Source organism: Lampris incognitus, chromosome 17 (genome assembly GCF_029633865.1).
Source record: "Lampris incognitus isolate fLamInc1 chromosome 17, fLamInc1.hap2, whole genome shotgun sequence".
NCBI classification, from domain to species: domain Eukaryota; kingdom Metazoa; phylum Chordata; class Actinopteri; order Lampriformes; family Lampridae; genus Lampris; species Lampris incognitus.
The window spans coordinates 31,322,138-31,336,101 of NC_079227.1; the positions used below are offsets into that span (position 1 = coordinate 31,322,138).

General features: G+C 44.9%; 1 protein-coding gene across 1 annotated transcript; it reads left to right on the top strand.

Moving 5' to 3' along the window:
• The first annotated feature begins 3,539 nt into the window (after nt 1–3,539).
• On the top strand, nt 3,540–13,399 carry si:dkey-94l16.4 (transcription factor 20). The gene is made up of 6 exons (XM_056297168.1): nt 3,540–3,783; nt 4,380–7,171; nt 7,437–7,530; nt 8,804–8,853; nt 9,006–9,077; nt 10,359–13,399. Exons 2-5 carry the CDS (start codon nt 4,385–4,387, stop codon nt 9,051–9,053), a joined length of 2,979 nt encoding a protein of 992 aa, XP_056153143.1. The 5' UTR covers nt 3,540–3,783; nt 4,380–4,384; the 3' UTR covers nt 9,054–9,077; nt 10,359–13,399.
• Nucleotides 13,400–13,964: the final 565 nt, after the last annotated feature.

The following is a 13,964-nucleotide window of genomic DNA, read 5'->3' on the forward strand; positions in this document are numbered from 1 at the left end:
ATAGGAGCAGTGGGCAGCTGTAGCGCCCGGGGACCAACTTCAGTTCTTCTTTCCATTGTCTTGCTCAGGGGCACAGGCAAGGGTATTAACCCTAACATGCATGTCTTTTTTTTCCACATTCTCATTTCTTGAGTATCCTTGTTCATGAAATTATTGCCCTGTGCTGTTTTTGTTATTTTTGTTTCTTTTTTTTTTTCATTTACAAGCAGTGTCCTCCTTTACTCGAAACCACCTGCTCCACTTTTATGTGGAGCAGGTGGTTTCGAGTAAAGGAGGACACTGTACTTTCCCGTTGAGAGGGAAAGTACTGGAAATCATATTTTCACAAAATCCAGCTAGAATGTATAGTATGTTTCAACACATTATCTGCATGAATTCATCGTAACAGTAGAGGTTACATGGTTACATGAGAATAAACAGAACGCCAGCCATGTCATTCTAAAACTATATTACCTGTCAGCACGCTGACCATGTGCTTTGATGTTCCCCGCAACTGGACAAATACAATGTCAGCACCACAATGTCACACTGCACAACATCTTTGTGTAATGTTCAGTAGATATTTGGTTGAATAACACAATAACGGGTGCAGAGACCGGCTTGCAAAATGGACATGACAGCACTCACAAGTTGTGTGGGCCTCTCCACACTCTCAACATCAGCTTTCCTGAAATAACAACTTTGATTTTGTATATACTATACTGTACTGTACATTGTACATATACTGGTACACTCTGTCATGTCCATCTACCTCAGGCGTGTATGTAAGTAACCTGCTAACATCTACACTACCGTTCAAAAGTTTGGGATCACATTGAAATGTCCATATTTTTGAAGGAAAAGCACTGTACTGTTCAATGAAGATAACTTTAAACTAGTCTTAACTTTAAAGAAATACACTCTATACATTGCTAATGTGGTAAATGACTATTCTAGCTGCAAATGTCTGGTTTTTGGTGCAATATCTACATAGGTGTATAGAGGCCCATTTCAAGCAACTATCACTCCAGTGTTCTAATGGTACAATGTGTTTGCTCATTGGCTCAGAAGGCTAATTGATGATTAGAAAACCCTTGTGCAATCATGTTCACACATCTGAAAACAGTTTAGCTCGTTACAGAAGCTACAAAACTGACCTTCCTTTGAGCAGATTGAGTTTCTGGAGCATCACATTTGTGGGGTCAATTAAACGCTCAAAATGGCCAGAAAAAGAGAACTTTCATCTGAAACTCGACAGTCTATTCTTGTTCTTAGAAATGAAGGCTATTCCATGCGAGAAATTGCTAAGAAATTGAAGATTTCCTACACCGGTGTGTACTACTCCCTTCAGAGGACAGCACAAACAGGCTCTAACCAGAGTAGAAAAAGAAGTGGGAGGCCGCGTTGCACAACTGAGCAAGAAGATAAGTACATTAGAGTCTCTAGTTTGAGAAACAGACGCCTCACAGGTCCCCAACTGGCATCTTCATTAAATAGTACCCGCAAAACACCAGTGTCAACATCTACAGTGAAGAGGCGGCTGCGGGATTCTGGGCTTCAGGGCAGAGTGGCAAAGAAAAAGCCATATCTGAGACTGACCAATAAAAGAAAAAGATTAAGATGGGCAAAAGAACACAGACATTGGACAGAGGAAGACTGGAAAAAAGTGTTGTGGACGGATGAATCCAAGTTTGAGGTGTTTGGATCACAAAGAAGAACGTTTGTGAGACGCAGAACAAATGAAAAGATGCTGGAAGAATGCCTGACGCCATCTGTTAAGCATGGTGGAGGTAATGTGATGGTCTGGGGTTGCTTTGGTGCTGGCAAGGTGGGAGATTTGTACAGGGTAAAAGGGATTCTGAATAAGGAAGGCTATCACTCCATTTTGCAACGCCATGCCATACCCAGTGGACAGCGCTTGATTGGAGCCAATTTCATCCTACAACAGGACAATGACCCTAAACACACCTCCAAATTGTGCAAGAACTATTTAGAGCAGAAGCAGGCAGCTGGTATTCTATCGGTAATGGAGTGGCCAGCGCAGTCACCAGATCTGAACCCCATTGAGCTGTTGTGGGAGCAGCTTGACCGTATGGTACGCAAGAAGTGCCCATCCAACCAATCCAACTTGTGGGAGCTGCTTCTGGAAGCGTGGGGTGCAATTTCTCCAGATTACCTCAACAAATTAACAGCTAGAATGCCAAAGGTCTGCAATGCTGTAATTGCTGCAAATGGAGGATTCTTTGATGAAAGCAAAGTTTGATGTAAAAAAAATCTTATTTCAAATACAAATCATTATTTCTAACCTTGTCAATGTCTTGACTCTATTTTCTATTCATTTCACAACATATGGTGGTGAATAAGTGTGACTTTTCATGGAAAACACAAAATTGTTTGGGTGATCCCAAACTTTTGAACGGTAGTGTATTTCAGCTTCTCTGATATATTCTCTGCACCATCACCTCTTATTTCACCTGTATAAGTCAATCCTTGTGTATATATCTGAAGATTGTTGTGTTGTAGTGTTGTTATTCTATGTTAAGTACACTGAGAGAGCCGTGAAACCGGAGTCAAATTCCATGTAGTGTAAACTTACGTGGCCAATAACCACGATTCTGGTTCTGATTCTGATTTGGTCATGTGTATTATTCTTTGCTTGGCTTCAACAGACCAGGCCCCATGTTTTACCATTCAACATTGTTTCCATAACTGGCTTTACTTTTTATTCTATTATAAAACTCCCTAATATAAACGAGTAGATTTTGTAAAATACTTTTAAAGAGTATTTTAACATTCTCGGTTTCAACAAAGTTTTGGGGCAATTGTATTTTTCTTTTGCAAAGAATATTTTGCCTTATTTTGGAAGAGGTATAATGTGAAATGGTGCACCAAAAGAGACGGGAGGGGGGGGGGGAACCCCATCCACAGACCATATGTCAGACAAATGTAGACAATACCTCTGAAATGATAGACGTGCTGACAGGTCTTGAAATAACCATGTCAGCCTGCGTTACAATAACAACATCCTGCCATTCATCAGACTGCAGATTTAGGACAGAATCACTTTCGTATCTAAAAGGCACTTCGTACATGGTAGCCAGTTTTAAGCAGAAAAAAAAGTCTCAAACAAATACAAATGTGGTTTACAGATAGAATATACTTAAAATTATAATCATTCATAAATATAATCATACCAATAAATTACATAATTACCATCAAACTTTTATTCTAGAATATCATGGTAATTGACTACACAACTGAAACGGATATACTTCGCTAATACCATTACACTATTGAATTATACTTATCTAACACTAAATGAAAATGTTTACAGGATTAAGAGACAGTAGTGGTGTGCATTTTCATTTCTTTGTTTGTTTGTTTGTTTTCAGAGACCTTACCGGGCTGCGTCAGCTATTTATAGCTGATGCCCATGCACAGGGTTGGGATGGGGCTGAGAACTCCTCTGCTGCCCTCTGAGGGCGGGCAGGCCGGAGCAGGGGGCTCCCCCACATGTCTCCCACGATGCACCGCGGTTTCCACCGGCTCGGGGGCACGGACTGAGTGACAGCCGCCGCGCGGCACGTCCCGTTAGGTTACCTCTCAGCGAGAGCGCTCCTGTTCCGGTGAAAGCGGTCCGACCTCTCTTCCGTCTGGGCTCTCCTCTTTTTTTTTTTTTTTTTTAATCGGTGGGTTATTATTTTTTGTTTCCCCCCCCTTCTTCCGGTCTGCGTAAAGAGAGACGGCGGGCGGGATGGATTCTTGAATCGGCCGTTTTCGAAGCCCTCGTTTCTCCTCCTCGGGGTAAGTTTTAACCAGCGCCTTTTGGCTGCGCCGCCTCGTCTTTGTTTCGCCCAGCCGGGCCTAGTTGACACTTAGCCGTGGCTAACGCTAGCCGGGGCGGGTGCTAGCTACGCTAACTGGCGTCGGCGACGAAGCCTGTCGGCGTTGTTGGCGAGTATTCCTTCAAGTCCCTCGCAGCCGGTCAGCTAGAACACGACTCGCCAGTTATGGGAAACTGCCGTGACGTTTTCCATATCTGCGCCTACACGAAACTGGCTGTAGTGTTAAGCTAACCGTAAGCTAGCCTCGGCCATGGCTCGTATTGAGTTGCAGGCGCGCGTCAGTTGCCTGTGGTTAGCGTTCACAGATCACTTGAGCACGTTCTACCCACCGCTGTTTTGACTGGCCTAGCTGTCCGTGTGCCTCATTCGCTCTTCTTGGCGTTTTTAAACAGAGATGAGACGCACTTTAATGGGCGTCAGTGAGCTTCTTTGTTATCGTTAGTTGGCGTGACCCATCCGTTTCCAAGCTGTCCAGTTTGTCTTACTTTTACGTTTTGATCACACAAAGAAAAATCGTCCATTGTTAACTTTAATAAACTTCTATTTCAATTGCAGTTGCTATGGAGCAGCCACCCGGGAGTTTAGATGATTTACAACCTCAAGACCTATCCACCTGCAGCCTCCCCACTGTGATCGACCTTACCAGGAAAGGTGAGGAATGTGTCCTCAATGCCAACTCCCTAGACGCCATACATATGGTCAAGAGCCCCGGCTGGTACCCAAACTCTGGTATCAACAAAACTGGACTACCCTTCACAGAGACTGCCACCTCAGACATCAGGCTCCAATCAGGGGATCAGATTCAACCAGACAATGCCTTCTCCAACACTACAATGACCCTTTCCTATATGAGCAGGTCTCTCCTCTCCACTCATGACTCCATGTCCCAGACTTCAGCTCTGTATGGTGTACCCTCTGTCGGCAAGTTCTCCCTCCCCTCGTCATATGAGATGGAAAAAGGGCTGGGGGAGACCAGCTATGCACTGAGTCAGCACTACTTGGAGCAGGCTGAAAGGCCTCTGGATCTTGCCACACAGACAGAACTCTTTAAATCCTTGTCTCATGCTCAGTTGGAGAATGGACATGAGAACATTGGGGGAATATGTGACATACATGAGTCCAATGGTGGAGTTGTTTCCAGTGACAGGTGCATGGATAAACCCCTACCAGATGGAGTGGAATATGTCCTTCCTCGGGATACGGAAGACTGTACCGGCTTTAAGAATGGTCAAGATAACAGCCGGTCAAGTTCGGGAGACTGCATGGAATTGTCGCCAGAGATCCTCACAGCCTACACTGACGAGGACCAAGAAAGGTCAACCTCTGAGGTGTTCTTCCTGATCTCCAGAGCACAGGAGCCTTTGGTCATCCAGGACAGCATGGCTGTCAAAGATCTGTGTTCACTAAGCAGGGAGTTCATCAGTCCTCTGGAGGACCCAGTCTCTCCCTCTGCTACCTCACTGGATGATATGGAGGATGTTTTCATCCTGCCCCAGGCCTCCAGCTCGCCCAGTGGCAGCAACTCTTTCCTGGAGGAGGCTGGCGAGGCTGTCTGGGATGGGCTGCATAAGGAAGACACCATCCAACTTTCCACCCTGGGTTCAAGGTCTAGTTGCAACAGTACACCGAGGCTGGATATCAGCGATGAATGCAAACTGCCTGTCCATAGACGAAAGGCACCTCTGCAGCCTATGACTGACTTGACAGATGAGGGGAATTTTCTGTCAGAAGTTTCAGAGAAAAATTTGCAGCAGACAACAGTCACGCCCCACATAAATGGGAACATGAACATGGCAGCACTGCAGTGCACTTTCAGGAAAAAGAAACTGCCTGTGCGTTCTGGAAGAGGAACAAGGTTAGAGGCAATAGTTATGAACATCAACCCTAGCCGGTGCAAAGTGTCGAGGCAAGGGGCCACCACTAAGAAAAGAAAGGCCTCCTACAGCACAGATAGTGTTTCTGAGTTAATCAGTCTTAAGAAGAATGATGCCTTGTTTGTTAGGAAAAAGAAAGGCACTGTGAAAACTTCCGTGAAAAAGAGGAAATTAAAAGCAGAGACCCTACCCAAAAGCAGTAAAACTGGCAGCATTAACACGGACAGTTGCAGAGAGTCTACCTCAGATTCTGAAATCACTAATAACTCCAAAAACTCACTTAACAGCACACCCCCAAAAATATCTAGCCATCAGTTTGCTGTGCATAAGTCAAAGCAGGAGCCAGGGAATTATTCACATCCTGAACTCTTACCAAAGTCTAGCCCTAAGCTTGCTTTGTGTAGGAAGTCAAACAAAAAAACGAAGTGTATTTCATCTCCTTCACCCTCCTCAAGTAAGTCAAGTCCTCAGGTTGCTGTAAAGCGCAAGACAAACCAGCTTAAATGTACTCCTTGTCCAGACCCATCACCTAAGATTGATGTGGCAAGAAAACCCCCACCAACTAAATCTCCAAAGAAAAGCCCCACTAAGCAGAAAGACAAGGCTAGAGGTGGAAAAATTTCTCCTGCTACCAAAAAGAAGGCACTGTGCCCTCCCAGGAGGAAAAGGAAGAAACACAAACCCAGTCAGTCCTCCTCCATGTTCTCCCCCAAAGAGCCAGAAATAAAGTTGAAGTATGTCAACTTCAAGGAGGAAAAAAGGGACCTGAGGCTGGACAGCTTCTCTCCGTTCATCCGTGTGGAGCACAGGCAGTCATCGACGTCGCTGTGCACTGTAATCAACTACCCCGAGGAGACAACACCGCAACAAGGGAAAGGACAGCAGCTGCAGGGACACACGGGAGGCTTAGTGTCCGGGGTCATGCCCAGCACCTCCTGTCTGAAGCTGGGTCGGGTCTCTGTCCACAGCCAGCATCATAGTTTTCTGGTCTGTTGCCTTTGTGGGAAGTCGGCCAATGCCGTAGACTTGGGGGACCTCCATGGCCCCTACTACCCTGAGGGCTACCGGCCAACCACCAAAACACCAGTGAGCACATCGGGCCTCAAAGAGGAAGAGGAAGACTACAGCTATTTGGACTCTTCCTCCTGTAGCATGAGAGGCAAGGGAAGGAAGTGCACTCGTCCCCTAGCTGTATGGCCTCGCAGACCAGGTTCTCAACTGAAGCAGAAGGACCCACTGGGGAGACACCGGTGGACCAGCAACAGTGACCCCTGTGGCAGCCCTGCAAGTAAACGGGCCCAGGGGGACGCTAATGCTGCATCAGTTGAGGACTGGTACAGCCCCCCCGTGGTGCCCCTGGAGCCCTGTGAGTACTGGCTCCATGAAGACTGTGGTGTCTGGTCTGCAGGCGTGTTCCTCGTGAAGGGCAAGGTCTATGGGCTAGAGAAGGCTGTCAAGGTGGCCCAGGAGACGGTAAAGATGGGGTCCAAGCTTGTAGTTTTGAATGTGTTACACAAATTATTGGCTTTTTTTTGGCATGCTTGTTAGATGAATGAAATCAAAACTTTTTTTGTTGTTAGCGTTACCGAAAGTCATTCGTCCGTTTAATGTTTGATTGTAAAAGGCTTCTGAAACTAAGAGGTTCTTCTTTTTATTTAGGGTGTTCTGTTTGCTCTGTGAGTGTTACCAGATAGTGTGCGACGTAAAGACTGACATCTTTTTTCCATCATGTTTTTAGATGTGCTCAGGCTGCTGCAAACCAGGTGCCACATTGGGCTGCTTCTTCAAAGGCTGTCCCAGCAAGTATCACTACAGATGTGCTATAGAGTCTGGTAGGTCCTGCTCCCCGACAAGTAGAAGGCGGCTCAAACTGCAGTTCTGTTTGGTGTGTGCTGGGGTGATAAAATTATAGCGATATGTACCGGTGATAGACAATTCATTATTCGCAATAAGAAAATTGTTCAATAAAATGTTCGATAGTTTCACTGAAATGCATTAGGGCATGTGTCTGTATAGCGTTTTTCTTTGCCAGAAAAGTGCTGGTATGGCGCTGGGGAGCGCTTTTCCTCTCTCACGGGAAACAATTGAAAAAGGATGCTGGCGCTCAGGAAAAAAAAAATGCTATGTGGACACAAGCCCTAAAATGTAAACCGCCATGAAAGCACATCAAATACATGTGCTCCCTCCCTGGCTTGCAAACAGCCTATCGTGTCCCTTGCTAATGGAGTGTGCTATGAGTGACACGCAAACAGCCAGTCGTTTAACAGGTGTTGTTCGATTGCACCGTCGACATGTGACACAGCAACAGAAACAGTGTGGAGTGAGAAAATGCACACGGTGAGGAAATTGTTGATTAAAAACGACAGGTCAGCTCGCCAGTATAGCAGGGTTTGTTTTTTTTATGTGACCGGTATCAGAATACTGTGGTGGTTGAATTCAAAGTAAGGTGGTTACATTCAAAATAAATTCAACCTTATTTCTCCTGGTCTTCCTTAAAAATAGGACATTAAAAATGATCAATAATTATCAATATCGACTGAAAGGAAACACTGATCCCGATACGTTTTTCAGCTGTGTCGCCCTGCCCTAGCTTGCAATGTGGGCGCGTGTGTGTCGAGGCAGTGCGCGTGGCTTTATTGACATCTGTTATCTTTACACTATTGATCCCCAGCTGCTACAAATGGCCGACTACTTTTTTTCTCCTCATGACGAGCGTGTTTCGACCTAATTCTGAAGTGGCTGACACAATAGCGGACTTGTAAAGAGAGTCGCTCTCATTGGTGCAGTATAGCGCCCTCACTTTCCCTCCCACTGTCATAGTGGGGTGTGAATAACTGTTATGAGGTCGAGCAAATACAAGTTATGTGGAATAGATTCTCAAGTGTTCAACATATCCAACGTACATGCGTCAACATGCATTTGTGTGTGTTCTCAAACACGTGTCTATGATTTGTTTAAGTAGGTATGTTGTGGTGTGTGGGGAAGCTGTTGTTATTACATCTGTATAGGCAGAATTTGCATGTGTGGGCTAGTTGACTGCTACAAAACCTTTCACCATGAATCAGTGCGGCGTCCTCTGACCACATTTACTCCCTGTCTCTGCAGACTGTGTGCTCATCGAGGAAAACTTCTCCATGAGATGCAAAAAGCACAAGGTGAGCGCACGCAGAAGCATTAAGGTAGTACCGATTTCAAAAACATTTTCATCTACATGCCCCTTGTTGTGGGATTTCTGCTGGGCTCCCGTTTTAAAACGTCTTAGAAACGCCATTGTGGTTGTTAACCGAGCGCACGTTTCCCCCACCAGAACAAGACATTCATCGCCCCCCCAGGGAACCGATGGGATGACAGGTGACAAAGTGAGCGGAGACCTTGTATGGTTAGTAAAAAGCTTCCACACTGCCTTACACTGAGCAGTTGACACGCCTCGAAAACCACATCCAAGGATGTAGGGTAGCACTCGCCAGTTTGAAAAAGGACAGGGGCAGTGCCTCATTTTCCCCAATTTATTTTGGCCAGCAAAACATTGTCAACATTGTCATGTGACCATTTCATGTCCTGTATCACGTGACCACTATGAAGCCCTATATAGCTCACATGCCATTAGTTATACTCATGCTCTGATGAAGACCTGCAGCAGTAGGCTGAAACGCACAAAATGTTTTGCTGGCCAAAATAAATTGGTGAAAATGAGGCACTGCCCCTGTCCTTTTTCAAACTGGTGAGTGCTACCCTACATCCTTGGTTTTTGAAGTATATGTTTTTTGGGTTTAGCGCCACAGTAAGAGTTTCTTTTTGGAAAGGCGCATCCAACTCCTCCATCAAAATTAACACGCCTGGGCCGCTCTGATGGCCGAGTGGAATAAACCGCCGTTCTTGCAACCCGCTCGTCATGTGGCTGGGAGGTTCGTATCCCAGACTCGCCGTAACCGGTCACGGCCAGAGCGTCCACGGGGTAAGGCATTCATTAGGCCACCCTTACCCGAGGGATAGTGGGTGTAGATCGGTGTAGTGTTCGGGAACTCGTCGTTCTCCAGCGACCCCTCTGGCCCATCCGGGCGCCTGCAGCCAAGCAACCGAAAGCATTCTCCCTACGTCTCCTTCACGGCCTGAGGGTAATGCAATCCATGTGAGGCTTCAGCGTGTAAAATAGCGAGAGCGGCCGACAAGAGTTTGAAGGAAGCTGGTGTTATGACTGTCTCCTTCCTGTGGAAACGTGAGCCAGGGGAGTTATTCGACAAGAGTTCCGGCCGTATGCCATTGGGTTAATCGGGTGGGGTAAAGGGAAAAACTAGAAATAAATTTATTAAATAAAAAATTAACACGCCTATTGTCGAATATGTCTTTTTCTTTTTTATTCCCAACTTGTGACCTTGTAAACTCATTCACTTTTTCCAAACTCTTCTGCAAGCATCTCACCTGAAGAGAGTGAGCGTTTTAATAAACCCTGGTCGCAATTCCACACAAAATGAGTTCCACCTGTGCAGGGGTGGGATACAGGGAACAGATGCATACCTGTGGCCGGAAAGAATTTCTGCTGGAATTCTTTTCCGCCGTGTAAGCCGTCCGGCTTGCGAGGTATAGGCAAGGCACGTAGCGTTGATACCAATCACTTAGAGATTATCTTCTTTCTTTTTTTTTCCATGTCCATTTTCTCCAGGCGTTGTTCACCCACAACCTTCTGCCAGGGATCCCACCCCCGCTGCCCTCTGGAAACCATGTCGACCGTGGAACAGCGTTCCTTCTGACTGACGGCCCAGCCAAGCACCCGCAAACCTTAAACGTCACTCTCCGCTCTTGGACTGCACTGTTAACTTACTTACAAGGCTGGCTGGGAGGAAGTGGCTGTCACTGTTCAGTGATACCTCTTTTCCAGTCAAACCCAATGGTACCTACAAATGGTAAGTGACCTTGGAAGACGGGGCCATTGACCAACAGGGTTTTGTTTTTTGTTTTTTTGCAAGGCCATGGTCACCCATCGGACAAAATGCTTTTCTTTTATTATCGATGTGTTAGCGCATCAGTATTTTTAATGTGTTATCGATTTGTAATTATTTATGAGGATTCTTTTTTTCATTGAATTACAATTGGAGATATTTAACTTTAAGACTTTGTAAGTATGTGATGATGTTTGGCTTATTTATTCCTGGAGTTTCATACGGACTTCTTGTTTTAACAGTTGTTTAAGAGGCTTTGCTCTGCGTTTGTTTGTTTTTCTAAGTTATTGATAAGGTATTTGATGCTGAAAACTTTAGCCAGTTGAGAGAAAATGGTAGGTCCATTTGAGTCAGGACAGCGATCAAGCAGTATGTAGACAGTTGGAGTCCCCCCCACACACACACATAGCTTTCTCAACTCATATGCGGTAATTTATTTGTGACTTTTTTTTGTTTTACATGGCAGTGGACAATGTTAAAACAGCAGGGTTTCTACTTTTGGATAGAGTAGACTTCCCCCCTGTCAGCTTATCACCTATGGCATTTTGTTCGGTTTGGCAGAACAGCACAAAAATTCAACGTGAAGATAAAGGGTGATGCTTGTCCCGACAGTCAACCCAGTGGATTAGTAGTAAGAACAGTGTATAGGAAACTAACAGCATGTGAGATTTGTTTGAATGTACATCCCCCTCATAACGGTGGGATTTTTAGCAAGAAGCACTTTGGAGTAGCACTTGGGATGGTGTCCGGTCCTCTGCTGCGGCTGCAGTATTATCCTTTCTCAACCGACCGGCACCAACCACGCTTGGTTCAGGCACTCCTCTGTAGTTCTTTTAAATTCACCCGACAGAGCCAACTTATTCGTCTTTGTCTACTCGTAGATAATGTGGCCATATTGCAGAGGATGGGAGCTTTTTTTTTTTTTTATCATTTGTTTTCATCTCGAAGCACTTTTCCCCCCCGCCATCTACATCAGGCCTGAATGTGTACCCTGTAAATGGTCTACCCGTGACCTTCAGTCAAATAGAAGTGAGACAGTTTCATTGCACGCAGTGCCCCAAGGTCTTGAATAGAAAACACTGGTAGCTGTGTACGAGGCAAAAACCATGTCTTTTGTGTAAAGGCATTTAAATGTGGGTTTATTGTATAGCCCTTTTGGGAATAATCAGTCATTGTGTTCAAGTTTGTCCTGGAAGGAAAGTGGTGGCATTCATCACACATCCTGTTTTTAATAGCGTTCCCCGATTAGGGGCGACTTCTAGCAATAGTTTTTCAGTTGCCGTTTTCTATCTATCCTTTCAGTGCGACTGCATCAACCGACACAAGCCTGTATTGCTGACTAAACCTGGTTAACCTCATCCATAGTTCCTGTATGATATATACGTAAAGGCAGACGTCGATGTCCTCTTAAATCACAGGACCATTTAGCTGCCAGTTTTTTTGCGTCTTTTGACTTTGACTGCATCACTAATGTTTGAGGCGGCTGTTAACAGTCCTTCAATTTTTCACATTGGACGTCAATGGTTTACATCTGTATGTAGTTTTACTGTGTTAGGAATGGCCCTTCTGCCATTGATGAGATCACGTATGTCAACTCAGTACTTTGTTAATTTTTTTTTTTAAACCACAACTTTCTCTAAAAAAAAAAAGCCTTATCAACCTACTGGAGGTATATGGTTTGTTTTTCCTATACTCACCAGCGTGTGGTGCAATGACAAATCACTGGATGTACACTGCCTTCCTTTGGACATCCTGATGACTAAAGGCAGCTTGCATGCACTTTTCTGCTGCAAACTCTGTTGTTATAAATAAAATTGGTATGCTAGACAAGCAAGCCAAATCCAAATAAACCTTCACTTTCTAGCTACGTCTCAGACTTCCTGGACCCTGTAGTCACTTAAATCTGGTCCCACCTTGTTCGTATCTGTTTCACTGGGTATGGAGTTCAGGAGCATGTTTTCGACTGGGCAGACTGTTATGAGACGACTTAATGTGATCAATATGGGTGGAAAAACGTCTGTGTGTGCTTTTGCATATCGCCAGCAGGGGGCAGTGTCGCGCTGCCTGAAACCAGTGTGTGGATCGCAGCAGTGAGTGAACGTTGGAGAGTCAAATCCACGTTTTAGCCCAAAATCACAAGGTAGTCTGCACAATGGGACAACTGAGGATTTGCCAGCATCATAAATTCTGCAGGGCAGGAGACAGGGCACCTAAATTTCCTCAACCCACACCACCCCCACATCTTTTAAATTGAAGTCGTGCCATAAGTCTGATTTCTCACTGCAGTTATGTTTATTTTGACGTTATTTTATTAATGGTATTAAACTCAACCTTTGGAATATGTTTCATCTTGCAAAACTTGTTTGATTTTTTTTTTCCAAGTGTTTTGTTTGTTTCTAAATCTCAGGGCTGAGCCGCCGGTGTTCTAATGATTTGACTTTGATTTTTTTATTTGCTTTGTTTTTTTGGGGGGGGGGTGTAATTCTATGGATCGCACATTGACTGGAGCAATGATCCATGTAGCAGGATACCATGATCTTAGCAGATGTGAAGCCTTGTCTACAGGTACACACTACCCACCGCATTCCAGCACCTCTTCCTTGTGTCCCCGTGTTTTAGTGCTCTTAGGCCACACATGGAATTAGAACTGCCAACCCGTGTCGTTTTTCCATCAACCTTCTTTTGGGGCAGCATTTTTGTACTGTGTGTTGGTTTACCTCCGAGAGTGTCCGAGGTCATGTAATTCTAAAAATAAATATTTTGATCAACCTTTTCTTTTTCTTATTTTTTTTTGTTGCTCTATTTGGTCAGTACAAAACCCAAACCCAAAGAGTGTTTATCAGATTTGGGTCCAGACGGTGTTTGAGACATTTTATTTGGCATAACATTGAAAGGGGGCGGCCCAGATGGTGTCAAATCTGTCTGCTAAACTCGGTTCTTCTCTTCATCTGCCATTGGGGACAGAACGTTTATGGAGGAGAGGGCCAACATATGTGACTTATAGGAAACAGATCCAGCTTGCTATTCTGCATTTACACTTGGATCTATATGCGGATTAACGCGAGCGGATAGTCGTCCCATCGCCCAAGATGCATTTCAATGCCAAGCGTAAATGGGGTCACCGTCTCCGTGATCCCAATTCATGGTTAACACCACCAGTAAATGGCCATCCCTCCACTGGCGGTATTGAAATAGAGCTGCCTAATTGCAGTTGGTTCTTAACTGGCTGTAAGAATACAAATAATAATGTGACGTAATCTGTGGCAAGATGAGTAGACTGCCTGTATCGCACAGTGTCAGAGAAAAATACTCAAACCAAATATTATTTC

Bases quoted from the DNA above. Each gene is read 5' to 3' on its own strand.
- si:dkey-94l16.4 (XM_056297168.1), top strand. From the start codon at position 4,385: ATGGAGCAGCCACCCGGGAGTTTAGATGATTTACAACCTCAAGACCTA. The intron at 7,531-8,803 runs GTAGGTCCTGCT...CTGTCTCTGCAG, and splicing joins CAGATGTGCTATAGAGTCTG to ACTGTGTGCTCATCGAGGAA. The intron at 8,854-9,005 runs GTGAGCGCACGC...TTCCCCCACCAG, and splicing joins TGAGATGCAAAAAGCACAAG to AACAAGACATTCATCGCCCC.